Source organism: Neodothiora populina (genome assembly GCF_041146345.1).
Source record: "Neodothiora populina strain CPC 39397 chromosome Unknown canker_contig_15, whole genome shotgun sequence".
NCBI lineage: Eukaryota > Fungi > Ascomycota > Dothideomycetes > Dothideales > Dothioraceae > Neodothiora > Neodothiora populina.
The window spans coordinates 806,063-826,259 of NW_027191413.1; the positions used below are offsets into that span (position 1 = coordinate 806,063).

General features: G+C 52.3%; 9 protein-coding genes across 10 annotated transcripts; 4 read left to right on the top strand and 5 right to left on the bottom strand.

Moving 5' to 3' along the window:
- Positions 1-112: 112 nt before the first annotated feature.
- On the bottom strand, positions 113-1,342 carry AAFC00_002629 (uncharacterized protein; the record flags this gene model as incomplete). 2 transcript variants are annotated; one of them, XM_069341971.1, is made up of 4 exons in its annotated part: positions 113-141; positions 211-444; positions 633-789; positions 1,340-1,342. In XM_069341971.1, the coding sequence occupies 4 exons, from the start codon at positions 1,340-1,342 to the stop codon at positions 113-115; spliced, it is 423 nt and encodes a 140-aa protein (XP_069198477.1). The 2 variants fall into 2 exon arrangements, with proteins under 2 accessions (XP_069198477.1, XP_069198476.1); XM_069341970.1 differs by lacking the exon at positions 1,340-1,342 and having other exon boundaries at positions 633-804.
- A 522-nt stretch (positions 1,343-1,864) lies between these two features.
- On the bottom strand, positions 1,865-3,012 carry AAFC00_002630 (uncharacterized protein; the record flags this gene model as incomplete). The annotated part of the gene is made up of 3 exons (XM_069341972.1): positions 1,865-2,742; positions 2,797-2,906; positions 2,966-3,012. 3 exons carry the CDS (start codon positions 3,010-3,012, stop codon positions 1,865-1,867), a joined length of 1,035 nt encoding a protein of 344 aa, XP_069198478.1.
- A 131-nt stretch (positions 3,013-3,143) lies between these two features.
- Positions 3,144-3,515, bottom strand: AAFC00_002631 (uncharacterized protein; the record flags this gene model as incomplete). Its single annotated transcript, XM_069341973.1, has 2 exons — positions 3,144-3,161; positions 3,216-3,515. 2 exons carry the CDS (start codon positions 3,513-3,515, stop codon positions 3,144-3,146), a joined length of 318 nt encoding a protein of 105 aa, XP_069198479.1.
- A 1,433-nt stretch (positions 3,516-4,948) lies between these two features.
- AAFC00_002632 (uncharacterized protein) lies at positions 4,949-8,558 on the top strand (the record flags this gene model as incomplete). The annotated part of the gene is made up of 2 exons (XM_069341974.1): positions 4,949-7,219; positions 7,278-8,558. 2 exons carry the CDS (start codon positions 4,949-4,951, stop codon positions 8,556-8,558), a joined length of 3,552 nt encoding a protein of 1,183 aa, XP_069198480.1.
- Positions 8,559-9,569: 1,011 nt separating this feature from the next.
- AAFC00_002633 (uncharacterized protein) lies at positions 9,570-12,275 on the bottom strand (the record flags this gene model as incomplete). Its single annotated transcript, XM_069341975.1, has 1 exon — positions 9,570-12,275. One exon carries the CDS (start codon positions 12,273-12,275, stop codon positions 9,570-9,572), a length of 2,706 nt encoding a protein of 901 aa, XP_069198481.1.
- A 577-nt stretch (positions 12,276-12,852) lies between these two features.
- AAFC00_002634 (uncharacterized protein) lies at positions 12,853-14,011 on the top strand (the record flags this gene model as incomplete). The annotated part of the gene is made up of 3 exons (XM_069341976.1): positions 12,853-13,146; positions 13,206-13,866; positions 13,920-14,011. The coding sequence occupies 3 exons, from the start codon at positions 12,853-12,855 to the stop codon at positions 14,009-14,011; spliced, it is 1,047 nt and encodes a 348-aa protein (XP_069198482.1).
- Positions 14,012-14,546: 535 nt separating this feature from the next.
- On the top strand, positions 14,547-16,175 carry AAFC00_002635 (uncharacterized protein; the record flags this gene model as incomplete). Its single annotated transcript, XM_069341977.1, has 1 exon — positions 14,547-16,175. One exon carries the CDS (start codon positions 14,547-14,549, stop codon positions 16,173-16,175), a length of 1,629 nt encoding a protein of 542 aa, XP_069198483.1.
- Positions 16,176-16,607: 432 nt separating this feature from the next.
- On the bottom strand, positions 16,608-18,053 carry AAFC00_002636 (uncharacterized protein; the record flags this gene model as incomplete). Its single annotated transcript, XM_069341978.1, has 1 exon — positions 16,608-18,053. The coding sequence occupies one exon, from the start codon at positions 18,051-18,053 to the stop codon at positions 16,608-16,610; it is 1,446 nt and encodes a 481-aa protein (XP_069198484.1).
- Positions 18,054-18,912: 859 nt separating this feature from the next.
- On the top strand, positions 18,913-20,065 carry AAFC00_002637 (uncharacterized protein; the record flags this gene model as incomplete). The annotated part of the gene is made up of 2 exons (XM_069341979.1): positions 18,913-19,055; positions 19,111-20,065. The coding sequence occupies 2 exons, from the start codon at positions 18,913-18,915 to the stop codon at positions 20,063-20,065; spliced, it is 1,098 nt and encodes a 365-aa protein (XP_069198485.1).
- Positions 20,066-20,197: the final 132 nt, after the last annotated feature.

Consider the following 20,197-nt stretch of genomic DNA (forward strand, 5'->3'; position numbering starts at 1 on the left):
CAGCGGAGAGTGGGAAAAGAAGACTCCATCACTCCGTCCATTTCCATGGACCTAATCCATCCATCCTTCCCAGCCCAACCCTTTCTCCTCTTCGCAACCGGAAAATCACCCTCTAGTTTGCGAGAATGGTCTTGACGAGATCTGTGTTACATCGCCCGTCAGTCCATTGAAACTCTTTAGAAATTAGGCGCGACCGCAAGATAAACATACCCATGTAGTTGATCTCTCCTGACGTGGTGTCCACAGCCTTGAGCAACTCGTCGACCTCGTCGTCGCTCATCTTCTCGCCCAGGTTGGTCAGGATGTATCTGAGCTGACCGACGCCGATGAAGCCCGTCATCTCCTTGTCGAAGACCTGGAAGCCGCGGCAGTATTCCTCGGGCTCGCCGGGATCGCGGAAACCGCCTGGGCGGTTGAGGACTTTGCTGAAGGACTCGAAGTCGACTGGTGGAGAGTTGTATTAGCGCTTGCTGTTCTTCCATGTCGTATCTCCTCGTGTTTCTTCATAGTCGTGTGTGACTTGTTATTCTCGCGACTCTGTGTCTCGATATTCTCCTTCTCTTTGGCCTTATGTCGCTTCGCATTCTCTCGTCGAGAGGCTGTTTGCTGGTAAACAAAAGAAAAATACTCACAATCGCCGCCGATTCCTTGCTCCAAGTCTCCAATCTCGGCGAGCGTGGGGTTCTGTCCACACGCGCGCAGAAGATCACCGAGCTGGTTCAGAGACACACGTCCGTTGCCGCGCTTGTCGAAGAGGGCGAAAGCCTCCTTGTAGTTGGTGGTGCTTGCCTGTTGTTCCGCCATATTCGATTAATGATTGTTCTCTTGCGTGTCTGTGATGTTCTCGTTTTTCAAGAATCTGTGGTTTCCGATAGATGGAGATGTGCAGCAGATTGTTATGTATATGTGTTGTGTGTATGTGTTTCAGTGTGAGTGAGTCCGTTGCACGAGGATGCGTTGATCAGGGGATAGCCGCGGGGATATTGTTGTGGTGATCCGGAGACTGTGCTGCTGCTGCTGCTGCTGCTGCTGTCCGATTTGTTGTTGTGGTTGCCGAAAAGGAAAAAGCAGCTTTCTTGTTGTCGAATCAGGAAAACAGGGGGGAGAAGGCAGTGATCGCTTCTTCTGTCGCAACCGAAACGCATACACAACACATATACACAAACAAAGCTGTTCTCTTTTCCTGCTCTCTGCATCTGCCGAGAACCAACTTTCCCACCCAACCCCCTCCTCTTTGTGGTTCTGTTCCACCCCTCCCCAAAACGGCAGGGTCTGCCGAGATTCGCACTCGACTCGGAATGCCGCAATTGGAGGAAAAAAGGTTGATCGCATGACTTACCATTTTTTGTTTCTTGTTCGCTCGCAAAGATGTTTTTCTCGGGGATGGTAGAGGAATGGAAGAGAGATCTCGAGGATTAGTTTGATAGTAGCGGTTTTTCGTATGACAGAGGACTAAGTAACAAAGGAGAGCGGGCGGTTTGTTGCTCTTTACGGGGGACTCGCGCAACGATCATCTCTAGGGTCGGTCATATGCCAAGGCCCTATCCGTTGTCAGGGTGATGGCTGTCCATGTCCATTTGACGCCAGATACAGGAGTAAGGCAGCATAGCACAAGATGGAGTCGATGCTGCAAGCATGTGGTAAGTGTCAAAACATTTCGGTTACTCAAAAGATAGTGCTATCTCTCCGTGCTTGCTTGCAAACGTTGATTCCCCTATCAGATTAGTAAACTGGATCGGCTTTCCAGATCCGCGTCTTCAAGTTATTCCTTCAGCCAGTCGGTGAATACTACGACATTGATAGCCATGTCTGATCATGCAGCTGAACATCATGTAATTGTCATCATACCACACAAATACAAGTCTCACTCTTGGTCATTTTCCCCATCTGCGACTTTCTGAGGCAACCCCTGTGCTTTCGCTGGCAAGAAGCGGATGGTGACAGCCACTCCCAGAGCCAATATGACCAAAACCACCCAGGCCAAGTATCCGCCCAGTATCTGACCTCTGACACCCGCGGCAAACAGGCTGGCAAATAGGGCCGGCGTGAATGCTCTGACGCCACTGCTCACAGCCAATGCTACTGCATTCAATGTTCCAAAAACCGCCGGACTTGGCGAGATGTCATTCAGTGCCAGTTGAACGGATGTAAGTGACATGATGCAAGAGCTGCCAATCAAGGGACCTAGCGGCATGACTGTCCAAAAGGCTGCCTCCCAGCCTTGGCGCAGAAAGGCATTGCAGACCGGGTTGATCAGAGACATCGCAGGCCAGACGATGCCGCAGAACCGCAACACACCGCCGGTCCCCCAGCGATCATGGGCCCTAGGAAAAACGAACAATGTCCAAAGCGATTGACTGAGGCCCGCCGCCCCAAGAAAGATGGAGATGAGGAGAGGAGTGAAGCCGACTCCACCTTTTGAGACGCTTGTGAACCAAAAGACGGGCACAACAGCAGTGTAGGCCATGCCGAGCATTCTGATCACATTGTATAAGGAAAGCACGTTGGCAACCCCAGGCGATTTGATCAATTCCCATGTTGACATTGGCGGCTCGCTCGTCACTACGTTAGCGCTCTTTTTGGACTGCAATGTCTCTTCTACGAAGAAAGCACTGATCACAGCGGCTGACAAGCCCACTACACCAACCGCTAGGGAGGGCAATGCGTAGGGATAGTCGTGGAAGAATTGGATTTTCTTTAAGGGTCCCCCGTATTGTCCCGCGGGATCTGCCAGAGCACCACCTGCAAGACATGTTAGTGTATATTAATAGAAAATGTAGATGGTAAGGTACCCGCCGAACATTGGCCCGAAGAATATGCCAATATTACCGGCAAATGCAAAGTAGCTGAAGGCATATGCTTGCGTCTTACTTGTGCTATGCTCCTTGACCATGGCCTGTACAGTTCTAGAGCGCCAATTAGCGTTTTTGTGTCAATGCCTTCTGATGCCGATGTCTCTGCTTACACAACGGTGCCAGAGAAGACGCCTGCAAGACACCGGAATAGCACCATTTGCCATATTGTCTTGGACAGACCAAAGAGAGACACTGTAACGCCGACTCCGAACAAAGAAGCAACGAGAATGGGCTTTCGCCCGAATTTGTCAGAGGCGCGGCCCCAGGAGATCATGAAGGCCATCTGTGTCAATGAAAGAGGGATCCCTATAGCAAAGGTAGATGAGTAATGGCCAAGCGAACGCTGTGGAGGAAACATACTATGAGACCAGAGTAGAAGCCAACATCTTCTTCTCGCACGCCGATACTTTGGATCATCTGATTGATGAAAGGGAATATAGAAAAAAAGGCCAAAGGCTCGACCGCACGACAGTAGCACAATAGAAAGATCTGGCGCTTTGGTAATGGTTTGTCGTCTTCATCTTCGTCTTCGACAAGGCTGCTATGGTTCTGGGACTCGGCATCGGATCTCAGTACTTCTGGATCAGCTTGGAGTAGGGGGGTCTCCTCGCTGGCAGCGGCGACTGCTGTGCTATCAGCCAGGACAGGGTCGGCTGCCATTCCGCTGTACGTATCGGAGGGCCGCCGACGGTTCTTATGGCTAGAAATATAATGCCTATGGATGAGTACGCAGCGATTGTTATGAGAGGACAGGTTGAGGCTGAGTTGCAATCCTCTTGTCTCCTCCTACCTGTTGCTACATCGGGAAGCTAACTAATGTATGTCTGATTGATCAACAGCACGGAGGTAAGTCGGGGTTAGACACAACATCATGAGTCCTGATAGAGATGGTAAGTATCGATTGATGGAGTGCTCTGATGCAGCCGTCGGGTGTTCAAAAGTCCATGTCCAAAGCATTGCACCAGTAGAGACATAAGCATTACTGTAGCTCCACACCTCCATACAAGTGACGGAGACAAGCCGGCACTTATCTGGATCGGACAAGTTATGGTGTTGCTGTGTGCTAAGATCTTCAGGGTCAAGCGGCGGAAAGCGGTTTTAGCGGCGCACACAGACATGGTAATGGCGTGGGGTTCACAAAGGGGGACTACGAGTCAGAGGGCGTTTTTCAGGGTTCATGGCACCTCCAAAATCAGGGCCGATGATGTGTTTGGACATGGTTGATGCAGACTACCTCGGGAAGAGAAGCCGTGACATGAATAAGCAGTGACGATAGCCCGAGAGCAAAAGCAAAAGAAAAACCTCGCTTCGACCCGTACGAAACATGATAGACAATTGGTAGAGCATGTGGGCGGCCGTGTTTGTGTTTAACAGAAACAGTGGTGTTCTGGATGTGGGGTTGGTTGGCTGGACTGTGTGCGACACGTGATTGGATCGACGCAGTAGCCGCAGCAAGGAGCCTTCGAGAAGTGGAAGTGATCCCCAAGGGTCACACTTGGATAATTATTGTCATCGGTTGTGATGAGAGAGAGTGTGTTGTGCTATACAAGTAGTTCCATTCGACACCTGAGCACCTTGCATATTGTACAATACTCTCGATACTTATTTCTGTTTGCATTCAACACTCATATTTCATACTGTACCTGATCCCTTGTACTGTACCAGTCCTTCGAGGAAGGGGCTCCACTTCCGTCAGCTGCACTTGCTTGTTTTACTGCGTCGCTCGAGGCAGAAAGAGGCAGGATCAGGATCACTCAGCCAATAACGGTTCCGTCCTTGACCGCACCCTTCAAGAATTCATTCTCGCTACAAACCATCAAATCACTTCATCCATTCCATATATTCTTCCATCAGATACCGACAGCGTCTGTCTGAATTCCGGCAGCCCGCTCCTCGTCCGTGACGTGACGTGCATCCCAAGGCACCCCACAACTCCAGCACCCTCACGAGACTCATTTTCAGCTCAACTCGGCCCCCATTGCTGAATCATTCAGGATCTCCTGTACACAGTCGTCTGGTGTATGCACCCACCCATGGGTGCTTCGAGACCTTGAACCGTCTCCTTTCAAGCCCGACTCCATCTCACGCACGACATGCAATTGATGGCGGATGAGGGCGTGTCACGTCGACGCCGTGCGCCAGCACTGAGCGTCAGCAATGCCCTTCGATTCCTCCTCTTCTCTCTACCGCTCCTGGCGGTTGCTCAGCAGCAGCAGCCGCAATCATCGTCGTCGTCGTCGTCGTCGTCGCCCCGTGTCAACGCCAATGCCGCACGCAGGCAGCAGCACACACCGCCAAACGCAAAATCACTCCTCAACTCCCCCAATTCTCCCAGAAATGGCAAAGACACTTTCGTGATCCCTTCCAACGAGCGCGCCCTTGCGACTCTTGCTCCAGCCGAACAGGCTGTTCGAGCAGCCCCTGCACGATCATCGGCTCAAGCCGCTGCTCTCAACTCGCGACACCCGGCGCGGTCTCTGCAGGATTGGCAAGTCGAGGATATTATTCTCCTGGCGACCGTGGACGGTAAGATACACGCAAGAGACAGAAAGACGGGCACCGCCAAGTGGATGCTCGAGGCCGACAGACCCATGGTCGAGACCGTCTACCACCGCAACCTCTCCAACACACACGGAGGCGCCACAGGCACGGCAGAATCAGACGCTTCCGACACTGGCGATATCCTGTGGATCGTCGAACCCACACAAGACGGCAGCCTCTACGTCTACAGCCCTTCCCTGAACTCGGGCATCCAGAAGACCGGGCTCTCCGTGCGTCAGCTGGTCGAAGAGTTGTCCCCCTACGCTTCGGAAGAGCCCCCCGTCGTGTACACGGCCGACAAGAAAAACACTCTTCTCACCATAGATGCTGCCACGGGCCACATCCTAAAGTCCTTCAGTCCCGCAGGCACCGTCAGCAACGAAGACAGAAGCTGCAGGAGAGTCAACCCTATGGAGTCGCTCGAAGAGGAAGAGTGCGAGTCCATCGGCACAATCACGCTGGGCCGCACCGAATACACCGTTGCCATCCAAGACAAAACCTCTGGTGATCAGATATGCACGATTCGCTACTTTGAGTGGACCGCCAACAACCGCGATCGGGACCTCCATGACCAGTACGCCAAAACCATGGACGACAAGTATGTCTACATCCAGCACAATGGAGGTGTCTTTGCAGTCGATCATGGCCACAGTCCCGGCGTCGAGGCTCCCATCACCTTCAAGCACAAGTTCAATTCTCCGGTCGCTCGCGTCTTCGACGTTGTACGTCCGGCTCGAGTCGACGATACCGTCGATGCTGCCCTTGTCTTACTGCCTCAGCCCATCGGTCCTGCCGGTGGAGACGTCTTTTCCGAGGACAAGGTCTTCGTCAACTGCACCGAAAGTGGCAGCTGGTATGCCATGTCTGAAAAGATGTACCCTACAGTCACCGATGGTGCGTCCAACGCCGTCTGCTACACCGACACTCTGAACGATGTCGCTTTCATCCAAGGACTGAACCAACCAAAGCAACGGGCCAAGTTGGTCGGGGTACATCCCTTGTCACCAATCACGGACCCGGGACAGAGCATCTTCACTATAGCCCCCGGCCAAGACTATCCCACGATCGGATCAGGACACATCGACACTCTCAACGACACTCGCGTTGCCCTCTACCAGAAGAGAGCCTGGACCGACAGTATCATGTTGGCAATCTTGTCTTTCCTCGCCGTCTTTGGCCTGATTGCTATAGTCGGACAAGTCCCATTGGCAAGGAAGACATTGCTGCCCTGGCTGCGCATGCTCAACGAGCCATCTCGAACAATGCTGCAAAAGCCCCATGTCCAAGAGGCTCGGGCAGAGCCTGACGTTGTGCAGCCCCCTACGACCCCCAAGCCCACCCACACCAAGCAAGTACGCTTCCCTGAACCCGCCGAAGAGACTGTGTTTGCCAAGGACGAGGACTCCGAGTCTGACAAGGTGGTCATCGAAGACGTCAGTGGCAATGAGACTCCGAAAACCTCGAAGACGGCTCAAGCCGACGGTCCGCCGCAAGCCAATGGCACCCCTACTAAACCCAAAAAGAAGGCCACTAGAGGTGTCAGGGGAGGTCGGAAGACCAAGGAGAAGCGTCAAGAACAGTTGGAGAAGCAGCAGAAAGGCCGACAGGATCCTGCTAGCGACAAGGAGAACACGCCTCCACCGACAGAAAAGACCGTCACCATCAAGTCGACTACTCTGCAGCCGATCAACGTCATCAGCCCCGAGGCTTCCGAAAGTCCTACCGTGTCGGGTAAGCTCCAGATCAACAACCTTTTGATTGACATGGACCGAGATATTGGTCATGGCAGCGCTGGCACCTGTGTGTTTGCCGGTACTTTTGAGGTAGTCCGCTCTCTTGTCCCCCACCCCTCCACCACAGAGATGCTAACAATTTCCGTAGGGCCAAGATGTTGCTGTGAAGCGTATGTTGTCACAATATTACGAGCTTGCTTCGTCCGAGGTCTCCTTCCTGCATGCCAGCGGCTATCATCGTAACGTCATTCGTTACTTCTGTCAGCAAAGAGACCAGCACTTCCTTTACATTGCTGTAGAGCTATGTCAAGCGAGTCTGTGGGATCTGTACTATTCTGACACAAGAGATGAAGAAAGACGCGAGCAGTTGGGCAAGCTTCTGGCAGGCATACAAAAGGACGCTCCAAAGGCCCTTCATCAGCTGGCTTCTGGACTCGAGCATCTTCACAGCCTACGCATCATTCATCGAGACATAAAGCCACAAAACATTCTAATCGCTTTCCCTAGGCGGAACGAGATTTCTACCGAGCCTAGACTTGTCATATCCGACTTTGGTCTATGTAAAACTTTGCCGGAGAATGTGTCCACGATTCGAGACCCCACAAGCAACGCTGGTACCAGCGGTTGGAAAGCACCGGAACTGATCAACTCGCCTGAACCTCGAGGGGACCATTCGAACAATGGCCACAGCAATCACTCTCAGCGCAACGGCAGTGATAGTTCCAGTGGAAATGGTACCATCCAAGGAGTCAAACGAGCAGCCGACATCTTCTCACTTGGATGTCTCTTCTTCTGGGTTCTCACGGGCGGTTGCCATCCCTTTGATGACGACGAGGGCTGGACCATGATCCGCGAAGTCAATATCAAGAAGAACTTGCCGCTGAACATGCACAAGTTGGACCTTGGCACCGACACAGAGGAGCCGATGCAATTGATCACTTCGATGCTTTCACACCATCCCGAACAGCGTCCGACGGCCAAGCAAGTCAAAGAGCACCCCTTTTTCTGGTCACCGGAGAAGCGATTGGCATTCTTGTGTGATGTCTCGGATCACTTCGAACGCGAAACCCGCGATCCACCATCGGAGCAACTGAACGTACTCGAAAGCTGGGGACCAGATGTCATCCCTCGGGAGGACTTTCTCAAGAAACTCGACCAAAAGTTCATCGACACACTGGGCAAACAACGCAAATACACCGGATCACGTATGTTGGATCTCCTTCGAGCTCTGCGCAATAAGAAGAATCACTATGAAGACATGCCAGACGATGTCAAGAAGAGAGTTGGGTCGCTGCCGAAGGGGTACCTGACTTATTGGACCTCTAGATTCCCCAAGCTGCTCATGGCTTGCTATTGGGTTATCAGAGAGTGCAAACTGGATAACAGCGATAGGTTCAAGGGTTACTTTTACACCTCTGATAGCACCTAGCTGATGTTATCGTTGAGTTTGTAATGTCAGACTACAGCCTAGATGTATCTGTGTGAATGTATGTGCATTGACAAATGTGACGAGAGGAGTCTTCAGTAGCGGACTTGGATGTTTTGACATATATCAGAAAGTTCCTGTATTACCTTTTTATTTTCTATTTGACAGCGAACTTTTGGAGGTGTTGATGCAATCATGTAATATGTTCTCGATATACTCACTGGTTTGGGGCATGGAGTGATGGATCATTGATGGAAGTATCTGTAGTAGGGAATCAAAAGCTAGAGCTAATATGTGATGCGGAGATCTATACTACGAGAAAAAGCCGGGTCAATTTGATGGGGGTATCCATGCTAGATGCAAGAGAGCCGAGAAGGATATAAGACTGGGTATCTATACTAAATCACAAAGAAAAGCTGGAACTACGTAATGTAACGGGGGGTATTTATACTAGAAAACAGAGAAGCAGAAGACAAAAGACGGAGAACAAAAAGATTGAAAAGAATACTAATAAGAGATGGCGATGCATGTGAAGAGAGAAACCGAGTGGGAGTTGTGGACGTCGACATGACTATCCATCGACATGATATGACTTGCAGGACACACGTTGCTTCACCTGTTGTGCAATCAGTGAGTCAGGCAATGGCTCCGACCGCTGAAGAAGTCCAGTCCAGGATGCCAGAGGACGAGACTCTCATGGTGCTAACCACAGTCGGCTGGAAGTAGAAGAGGAGAGCCAGATGGATCTCTTCCGGATGCATCAAGATGCCTGACTTCATCCGCTGTCGATCGATGGGTCAGGAGTTTCGCTTCATGGATGTATCAAGACGCCCTTGACATGTCATCGATAATCAGTAATAGGACCAGACAGGGCTCTGCCCGAACGTATCGACATCCATGCCCGAGAATGCGAAGAATGGTAGAGGTGGAGGAATAGACATCACTGCAGTGTAGCTCGGAAGCCTCAAATCACATACACAATTCTCCAGATCACACGGCGCGGACACGAAGCCATCAGTCTCGCCCTCCTGCTCCTTGGAGAGCCTCGCCAACCGATCTGCCCAGATCACCCATCATCTCATATTCTGGAAATTTGCGTTGCAAAAGCACATGTAGACGAGTGGTCCACTTGTCCAGAACCGCGTCGTACAAGTATCGCGCTTCGAAAGCCGAACAGTAGGCTGAGGCTGGTGAGTTCCATGCTGGACTTTCTTGCGCAGACGCTGGGTTCGTGTTGAGCAGGACTGATGAGCGTGCGAGGGAGGTGATTGACGTAGGTGAGAGAAAGAGAAGGGATTGGACGTGGTGGTCTGCGGGTGTGGTTTCTAGGGGCAGGTAGGATGATTTGATTCGGTGGGGTTTGTTGGTGGCTTGTTGGTGGGTCGTGGCGGTCATGAAGGGGCGGAGTAGAGTTGGAGAGTGATTACTGTCGTCTTCTGCTGTTACTGATGTTGCCAACGTCCTGCGGTCGTTGGGTGCTGGGAAAGCGTTCTCGTATGTCTTTCTGCGTTTCGCTTGTCGAAGCGATGAAAGTGGATGTGGTGCATGTTGCTGTGTAGCAGCGTCATCCAGACTGAGCTTGCTGGCAGAAACAAAGTCGACGTTTCCTTTGCTGGCCAGTAGCACTCGTGGATCCATGTTCTCGTCCGGTTCATATAGCAGCTCTTCAGAGGGGTGTGAGGGGCTTGAACCAGCTGCGAGCCTTCGTGGACCGATGAAACTACGAATGTCCGAATTGTTAGGTGGCGGGGATAGGCCCAGAGGCTCCGAAGCACTGTTCCATTTAGTACTGCCAGGATTTCCGTCCTGTGATCTAGTCTTGCGAGCAGATCTCGTCAATTCCGGAACAGGGAACCATGCGTCCCTCTCTGGATCGACACGAGCCTGCTTCTTGCGCTTATCATGTACTTGCTGGGCTTTTCTTATAGATGAATGTTTTTGCTGAGGAGCATCTGGGATTTGATCGAGAGATAGACCCTGACTCTCATGATCTTCTGACGCCTGATCGAGTATGACCATCTGCTGTGGCGACTCATGAGCCGAAGTGCTCACTATGTATCTTAAACTTCGATCAGGGGGACCATCTTCTGGAACTCGGGCGGCGGATCTCGATATCTGGAATGGTTGTGGAACATCAGAGGCAATGTCCACGCGAAGACCTTGTCTGTTGCCACTGAAAGCGTGCAGAGCAGGTGATGAGGCTTCTGGTGTGGGTGGATGTCTGTGTATACTCGGAGAAAAACGCATAGAATCGCCTTCTACGAATAAGCCAGAGGAGTGATTGGTGTCGACAGCGTCTTTCGAAGGTGTCATGAGCTGCGCTTGCTGCTTATGGCCACCAAGTGACCTTCCAGTTCGTCCGTTGATCTTTGCCATGATCCAGGGATTAGAAGACGATGGGCCGGCGTCCGACGAATGCAAAGTCTCTTCATCATTATGGTCTATTTGTGCTTCTGACCCATCTGCAACGCTTGTGATGAAAGCCAGGTCGTCGGGATCCAGGTCGTACATGTTATCATTCCGTTCACGGTATAGTCTCTCCGGAGTTTCATCCTGAGTTGTATCCAGGTTTCGAACATTTCCAGCTAGCTTAGCCGCCAACTGCAATTCACAACCAACTTCTGCACTTTGCTGAATGGTGCTGGGTTCTTCGGGTTGTCTTCGAGGCTCTTCGGTAGTCGTCAGTATGGACTGGAAGAATTTTCTCACCACAGCAAGCACGATGTCAGGGTCTGCGAAAAGTACATCATCTTTGGACGGTTCAACATTCGGATCATAGCTTCCCTCGGGACAAGTAATGTTCATATAGATGAAAGGATCTTTTGCAACCTCTAGCTCTTGGCATGTTTCTTTGAGATGCTCCTTGAACGTCTTTACAATCTTTTTGAAAGTGCCTTTGTTGGAAGCAACAGGTCGGCAGTCAACCGAAAGGAAGGGTCCTACGTTGCTGATCTTGGATATATCGGCATCAACACGAGGCACAAAAGCCTGCACTTTGACGTGGTTGTGCTCATAGTCGAACCAAGCGCATTGTGAGGCGCATGGTCTTCCTACAATCTTCATTGCTATCTCGCTCATATGGGCGTCGGTCCTAGGGGCATAGGTCCAATTGTCTCGATCATGCTTAGCTTTCAGGACTCGTAGCGATTGTCTGACATTGGGCTTGGCAAAGGCATATGCTTGCATGATCAGTCTAATCTTAGCCAGGATGTTAGCAGCTCCTTTGATGGCTATTTGGCGCCGGACCGGATGCTTCTTTAGGAAGTTTGTGATCCGAACAGTAGTTCCGGTAGGATGAGAAGCAACCTCATATGAAGAAACCTCACCGTCCTCGCCGATTGTCATCATGGTGGCGGTTTCTTCTCCTGATACTCGAGTCACGATCGACAGGCCACCACTCATCTCGGCAGCACTGTTCAATGCCTCGCCACGAAATCCAAGATACAAGCCACCTAATGTTGCAATACTGGTCTCATCGGTGATCTTACTGGTGCAATATCTTCTTGCGACCATTGCGCGGTCATCAGGGGCGACACCATGGCCATTGTCGCGGACTTGTATCAGGTCGAGAGCATTCGCCGATATCTCTACGGATATAGAAGTTGCCCTCGCGTCAATGGCATTATCGATCAATTCCTTTACTACCGAGGCAGGATCGGTCAATGTTTGTGAAGATCCAATGATCCTCACGGCGCTTTTTGGCAAAGGATGGATTGACATGATTAGGGCATAGTGATGTCGCAGGGTGGACACCGACTCTCACTGGACATGTGTAGCATAAAAATAGTCCAGAGGTGTGGAGGATCACTGGTGGAAGACGCGACTTGCAGTGGAGGAAAGACCCTGGAACGTCACTTACGACGCGAAAGTGAACGCGAGGCACCTGATCGTGCTCAAAGCGTAGAGCCCTATCTTTGGCTCAATGTTCTTGTACATTGCAATTCTGCACACTCCACTTCATCCGTCCCGTGCGAGGTCATAGTTGTTTGTATCCACTTTATCATGGATGGCCTTATTGGTAAGTGTCGTTGTTTGATCATGGTCCTCAGTGCTAGCGCTATCAGAAATGGATGTTGGAACGCCACGAATGGTCAGAAGCGGTATGCCATGTCGAGACAGCATCGGCTCTTCCACTCAAGTCGGTGTTGCGTACATGCACGGCGTAGGAATGGGCAAGGCTAGTAGTCCTGACCGGCTTGTCATGTCGCTGATGCTACTCAAAATATAAAGACTTGACTGCGTCTACGTGGAGACACTCGCTTCTTGCATTATCGTTTCAGTAAACTCAACTGCAACAATGTCCTTCGGAACTGCACTTCCCGCCTGCCTCACTGTGTTTGCAGCATTATCTTCGTTCTTCCACTATGTTAGTGCTTACCCGAACCCCGAGCCTTGTAATGGTAATTGCTCCGGCGTTCACGATCCGACTTTGATCAGGCGGACATCAGACGGGACATGGTTTCGACTATCCACCAATGGCAACATAGCTATCGCCTCTGCCCCTGACATCACTGGTCCATGGACGTATGATGGTGCTATGCTGCCTGACGGGAGCATTATTGATCTGCCTATAGACAACCCGGGGATTTGGGTATTGAGCAAGCAGAGCATTTGCTTTGATTCACATTTGGATCTAACAACGATATACAGGCTCCTGATGTTCATCTGATCGAAGAGACTTACTTTGCCTACTATAGCGTTTCTACATCTGGGAGTCAAACTTCGGACATTGGTGTCGCCACTTCTGGCAATCTCGAAGTGGATTCCTGGACAGACCATGGGAGCATCGGCATAGCAAACAACAGCGTCTACAACAGGATCGACCCGAACTGGTTTCAGGAGAGCGACAGCAGTCCAGTATACTTTGCATTCGGTTCGTCCTGGAGCGGCACCTTCGAAACAGAGCTTGATCCCTCGTCACCTTTAGAGGTGTCGCCAAACGCAGCAGGGCCCGAGAACCTCGTCTACAACAGCACAATACCTCCTGGAAAGGTCGAACCTGCCATTGTCGAGGGTGGATATCTTTTCTGGCGGGTAGTGGACGGTGTTAAATATTACTTCATGTTCTTCTCGTCTGGTAAATGTTGCAATCCGGCGAATGACTTGGCTGCAGCCGGCGACGAGTACAAGATCATGGTCTGCCGCTCGGACAGCCCTGCTGGACCATTCGTTGATCAAGACGGCAAGGACTGCTTGACCGAGAACGGGGGAACTCTGGTCTTGGGAAGTCATGGCGAGGTGTATGCACCAGGTGGTCAAGGGGTGTACAACCACGCCAGCCTCAGACGTCCGGTTCTGTATTATCATTATGGTTTGTATCCCCTGGAGAGATGTGATGATCGATGTGCTGATTGCCATACACAGTCAACACGAGCATTGGCTACGACTTTGAGCAGTTTCAGTTTGGGTTTAATCATCTGGACTTTTCGAGTACCTGGCCTGTTGTGGTAGTCTGATGTCTGATGCATGAAATGTCCTTGGTATGCGTACACATGGTTCATGAAACATGAACGTCAACAGAAATCACCTCCAACCTCTTACTCGAGATATCGAAGGAACACAGAAAAGTGGGTGTGTTCCAGACATGACACTTGTAGATAGAATACTATATGTCCTGAAACTGGTGGATGCATTTACTTTGCTGCAACAGGAAGTGGCTTCCCTCGGCCATCGTGTTTTGTTCCTCCGAGCGTCTGCAATGCGATAGAATCGATCTACCTGTTGTTCATCTACAAAGGATAATGCATCCTTGACCTTGTCCAGTACGAGGTGGCGTACGAGTAAGGTACAGGAATAATGATTGCGTGCTCAGTCGGCGACATCGGCCAAGGATTTGACCCCGGAGGCTGACAAACAGACAGAAACAGCCGAGATCAGTCATCATCACGAGCTGATCAATGCATCATATTTATTATTTCTCGTCTGCTCATCTCACATAGCTGCACACACTAGCGACTGCACGAATCGTGAGTGTGGTGTACTACCACAACAATGTCTGGACCACGCACTGTGCTGCACTCGGCGCGGCAGCTCTCGAATGGATTGGTCAGACGAACCAACATACGCAAGCGATTCGTCCCTCTGCCCACAGCGACGACTACTCGCTCCTTTACATCTCGCGGCAGTCTGCAGTCTCAGGCAACATCAGCCCAGGAAGCCATCGTCGACGCCGAACGCCCTGCGCAACCCCACAGCGTGAACCAGCCCCTCTCATTTCCCTGCCTGGACGCCATAGACACCAAGACCCAGAGACTACAGAAGAAGTCTCTGTCCGGACCAGAACCATCGTACGCAGCAGGCGAGACCGAACGCTACCACTGTCCTGACCCCATCCTGCTGGACTGGGGCGGTGTCCTCCCCGAGTTCGACGTGGCCTACGAGACATGGGGCACGTTGAACGCAGACAAATCCAACGCCATCCTCTTGCACACGGGACTGAGCGCCAGCAGTCACGCAAAGAGCACAGAGAAAAACCCCAAGCCGGGTTGGTGGGAGAAGTTCATCGGTCCGGGAGCACCATTGGACACGAACAGGTACTTCATCGTCTGCACCAATGTCATAGGAGGCTGCTACGGCTCGACGGGCCCCAGTTCGTTTGATCCGCAGAGCGAGAGATACGCCACTCGATTCCCCATCTTGACCATGCAGGACATGGTCCGCGCGCAATTCCGACTGCTGGATTGGATGGGCATCAACAAGCTCTACGCCAGCGTCGGAAGCAGCATGGGGGGGATGCAGTCCCTCGCAGCCGCCGTGCTCGAGCGAGAAAGAGTGGGCAAAGTCGTCAGCGTGAGCGGTTGCGCCAGGAGTCATCCCTACAGCATCGCCATGCGACACACGCAGCGCCAAGTCCTCATGAACGACCCAGCCTGGTCCTCGACGCGCGGAAACTACTACAACTCGATCCCACCGCACGCAGGCATGAAGCTGTCCCGAGAGATCGCCACCGTGACCTACCGCAGCGGACCCGAATGGGAGCAGCGCTTCGGACGCCGACGAGCCGACCCGAGCAAACCACCCGCTCTGTGCCCGGACTTCCTCATCGAGACCTACCTCGACCACGCCGGCGAGAAATGGTGTCTCGAATACGACGCCAACAGTTTGCTGTATGTCAGCAAAGCAATGGACCTCTTCGACCTCGGCGAAGAGCACATGACGATGCTGGACAAGGTGCGCGCAGACAACGCATGGAAGCTCGACGGCTTCAACGTCGCCAAAGCCGCCGCGAGGGGTGAAGACGAAAAAGCCAGCCTGTGCAATCTGACGCTGCCGGACACGCCCTATGAAGAGCAAGAGACGACTTCAGCGGACCTCATGGCGTCGTCTCCCGAGCAAGCGAGAGAAACACAAAATGCTATCGTCGTCGCCGAGGAACCGCCCGAGGATCTCGTCAAGGGGCTTGGTGCGCTCAGAGACACGCCTACCCTCGTCATGGGCGTCGCGAGCGATATTCTGTTTCCTGCGTGGCAGCAGAGAGAGATTGCGGCTGCCTTGAGGAAGGTTGGCAACAGACGTGTCACGCACGTCGAGTTGGGCGAGGACAGGAGTCTGTTCGGTCATGATACCTTTTTGCTTGATCTCGAGGGTGTCGGGGGTGAGATTAGGAGATTTTTGGGTTGAGAGATCTTGTGATGATAGAGACAGTGCCACTGCATTGTGAACCGTAAGGAAATGGACCGAGTGGAGAAATAAACGATGACATGTATGACGGACCGGACAAAGAGAAGACGGCAGCCTGTGTAACTTCACTCTGCACCGAGCAAATACAAAAGTAATCCATGATTGGAAGTGTGTTTTGAACGTTTTGTAGTGTTGTGTATTTACATATTCCTGTGAGGGTTTCTTTTTTTTTTTTCCTTTCTGGGTATCATTCATCTGTATTCTTCTCTCTTCTCTCTTCCTTCCTTTCAGAGCACGCCCGCAACAGCTCCAGCGTAGCGTCTTGTCACGGCGTCACCCCCGCCCGTCTGCCCCTTCCTCTTGACCACTACAGGCTGCACTACTTCAGAACATTGGATCATCCGAGTCCCTGACCGGCCTCTGATTCTCATTTCAAATATCTTCAAACTCGAGCTCGTCCTCGTCGGACTCTCCGTGTTTGGAATCTTCTTGCGCGGTTGCTTCTTCGGATGTATTCGCAGCAGCAGCTGATGAGGCGGCGGCAGTGGTAGAGCTTGTTCCTTTGGCCGCTGTTGTACTTGTTGCGTTCGTTTTGGTCTTTTTCGCCGCGGGACCTTCGTCATCGGTCGCGGTGCTCGATACTTGGCCGCTGGTGTTCGGCGTCGAGGCGTTGATGCCGCTGGAGGATAGAGAGTTCGCAGCCGCGGATGCAGATGGATTGGCTGTAGCAGAAGAAGACGGGTTCCCGACATCGACGTCCTCGAAGTCATCTTCTTCGTCATCATCGTCATCCTCGTCTTCTTCGTCTTCGACTTGCTCGCGCGCTTCTCTCTCCTGTTCTGCCTTGAGCGCCGCCCAGTAGGAATCCATGACGCCGTCGTCGTCGGTCCGGATCTTCTTGTCTTCGCTGCTGTCGTTGTCGAGGCGCAGACCCATGTTGTGCGCGTCTCTGCTCGCGCGCTCGGCCGCTTCCTTCGCGCCGACCGAGGTGATGTCGCCGCTGATGGTGGATTTCGAGATCCACTCGGGCAGCATGTTTTGTTTTGCCTCGTCGGCACGTTTGCGCGCCAGCTCGTCCGGGTCCATTTTGACTTCTTCGCCGTCTTCCATGACGGAGACGCTGACTTTCTCGGGCGCCAGAGCCAGGCCTTTGGAGCTTGCCAGTGACGGCTTGACTTCGTCGACGATCTGCATCTTGCGCGCTTGATTGTACTCGCCTCTGACGACGGGGAGGGCATGCGACAAAGCGGTGTCGAAGTCGTTTTCGGGCACGTCGGTGCTGTCGATTTGGCGCATTATGTCGACGATGCGCGAGAGTTGGTCGTTGAGACGCTTCATGCTTTCGTTTTCTCCCGCGTCGTCCTCGGCTGCTGGGTCCAGCGGGTGCTGGCACATATGACACAGAAACTCGCCCATGGCGCTGATGTTATCCATGACTTCGAGCTCGGTGTAGGAGCTCTTGCAGCGCGGACACACGAGGTCTTTCTTCTCTGTCGTCGGCGCCCCGAGAGACTCGATGTGGCGCGATAGCTTATACATGCGGTACTTGAGACTGTCGATGGCGCGGTGGTAGTTGAGATAGTACCAGTCGCGGTAGAAGAGTCGCTCCTTGAATTGCGGCGCCTGGCCATCTTTGCCTGGGATCGTCGCCGGTGGCGCTCCTTCCTTTTTTTCGCCCCGCGATTGCACAGAGATCAATCCGTCTTCTTTCAGTCTTCCGCAGAGTCGTCGTAGTCCTTTCACTTGCATGCCCAGCACATGGGCCAGGTCGATGTCCGTCAGCGTGCTGTGGATGGCTAATGCGTCGATGATCAGGACATGTTCTGTGCTGTAGAATGCTCGCGCTGTTATGCGGACCAGACTTTTGGCGAGATCCATGTTCTGCTTTTTTTGGTTTCCCTGTCAAGGCGGACAGACGGCAAGCTCAGAGGAAGAGGCGAGTCGACATTGATTGTTGTTTGATGTTGCCCGTCACCAGTATTATTATTGTCCGATATACCCAGATACCGGACCCCAAATTGTAGAAGATGAGTGCAGTGTCTAGGAGGGAGCTCAAGCTGGTCAGGCTAGATCGATTGAATCAATGTATTGTCTTATTATGTCGATGGACTACAATCATGGTATACTCATAATAATAATAATTACATGTGATGCTTCTCCTTCATCCTTTCACTTCGCCGTCGCTTCGTCATGCGGAGAACGCCCGCTAATCCGCTTTGAGACAGTCCCCCTCCTCGGACAAGCCGTCCTGTTTTGGACTAGACATCGCTTCACTCCGACTCATCCATCCCGCCCGATCGTCCCCCGGATCAACTCAATCTCAGATATGAGTCATCTCACTGTCGCAGAGGCCTTCTCTTACCTGCCTCTCTTCGTCTAGTACAGCTACCGCTCGGATCATATCACAAGCAGACTGTTGATTTCACTGAGTGATGGAGGAGTCACACCCTCTATCGACTGCTTACGTGCATCAGAAGTGACTCATGTGTAATCTCGTCCGCTGCATCGGCTCCGTTCTGGTCTTTCGTCTCCAATCGATGCAGTAGTGCACCAACTACAGTGATCCGTCGTGGTCGTCAACTTTCACATACGTAATATACCTCCTGTAGAGAAACATAAAGGGTAGGCGCTCGAAGGTAAGGTATTCTCATAGCATCACTTTCATTTGCACCCTTGCACATTTACGACTCCATTCTCTGAGAAGCTTTGTTCAAATCTCTGTATCCTTTTTCTTATGATGACTGCTACTCAGAGCCCAAGTGCCGGAAGCAGCGTCACAGCTCCCACCGAGCCATTGTCTGCAGTCTTCTCATGTAATCTGTGCTCCTTGACCTTTCAAACCACCGAGCAGCAGCGTGCTCACATGAAAGAGCCATGGCAGTGAGTTTCTTTTCTCTTCATTCAGCTCTGTGAATCATGAATCTCATCGCTCCAGTGTCTATAACATGAAACGCCGTGTGGCGGCTCTGCCGCCCATCTCACTTGATATCTTCGAGCGCCTGGTCGATGCACTAGCGCACGAAGAAGTGCCCGACGAAGAAGTCGACCAGAGCAGTGATGAGTCGTCGTCGTCCTCCTCCTCCGACGAGTTCACTTCAGAACAACCATCTCTCGAAGCCTTCCCAACGACAAAATGCATCTTCTGCGACACCGAGTCTCCAACAACCGAACAAAGCACATTGCACATGACGCAATCCCACGGCTTCCACATCCCCAACGCCTCCCAACTAACCGACCTCGAGACCTTCCTGGGGTACATTGCCGCCGTCGTCCTGCAATACAACGACTGTCTCTACTGCGGCCAACACAAGCATTCAGTGCAGGGAATCAGACAGCACATGCTGGCAAAAGGACATTGTCGACTGAACCTAGACGACGACGCAGAGCTCCTAGACTTCTGGGAACCATCGAGCGAGGAGTCGTCATCATTAGAAGCCGCAGAAGCCGTGCACTGCGCGACAGAAATGCAGCTCGCCTCGGGCACAACCATATCCTCACGCCTCAACTCCGCCGACAAATCCCCGATCCCAAACCGCCACGCCGCACGCCAGCGCTCTTCGCTACGCCGAGCACGAGCTCTCGCAGCGACCGCGGGCATAGAGCAAGCGCTCGCCGTCAGAAGCTCGCATGACCAGACCCACATCGACACTCAAGACCCCGAGGCACAACGCGCGCCGCCGTCTCAGCAAAGTCTTCGACTCGGCGCGCGCCGCAGCGAAATGGGACTGACGGGCCTCTCGACGCAGCAGAGGCGCGCGCTGGTGGCCGTGGAGAAGAAGATGCTGAAGTGCGAGATGAGCGCCAGAGCGCATCAGCGGTGGACTGTCGAGAGGGTGGCGAATCGGCAGAAGTGGTTCAAGCCGGATGTGCCGGGGCGCTCGAATGGGTGATTTTTTTCTCCTTTTTCGTTCTTTTGTTCTTTTGGAGGATTGGATGTTTTTCCTTTTCACGAATGGACGGGGTGTGACACATCAGCATGATGTTCACTTGTACAGAAAAGGTGTGATGCTTGACGTTTCTGG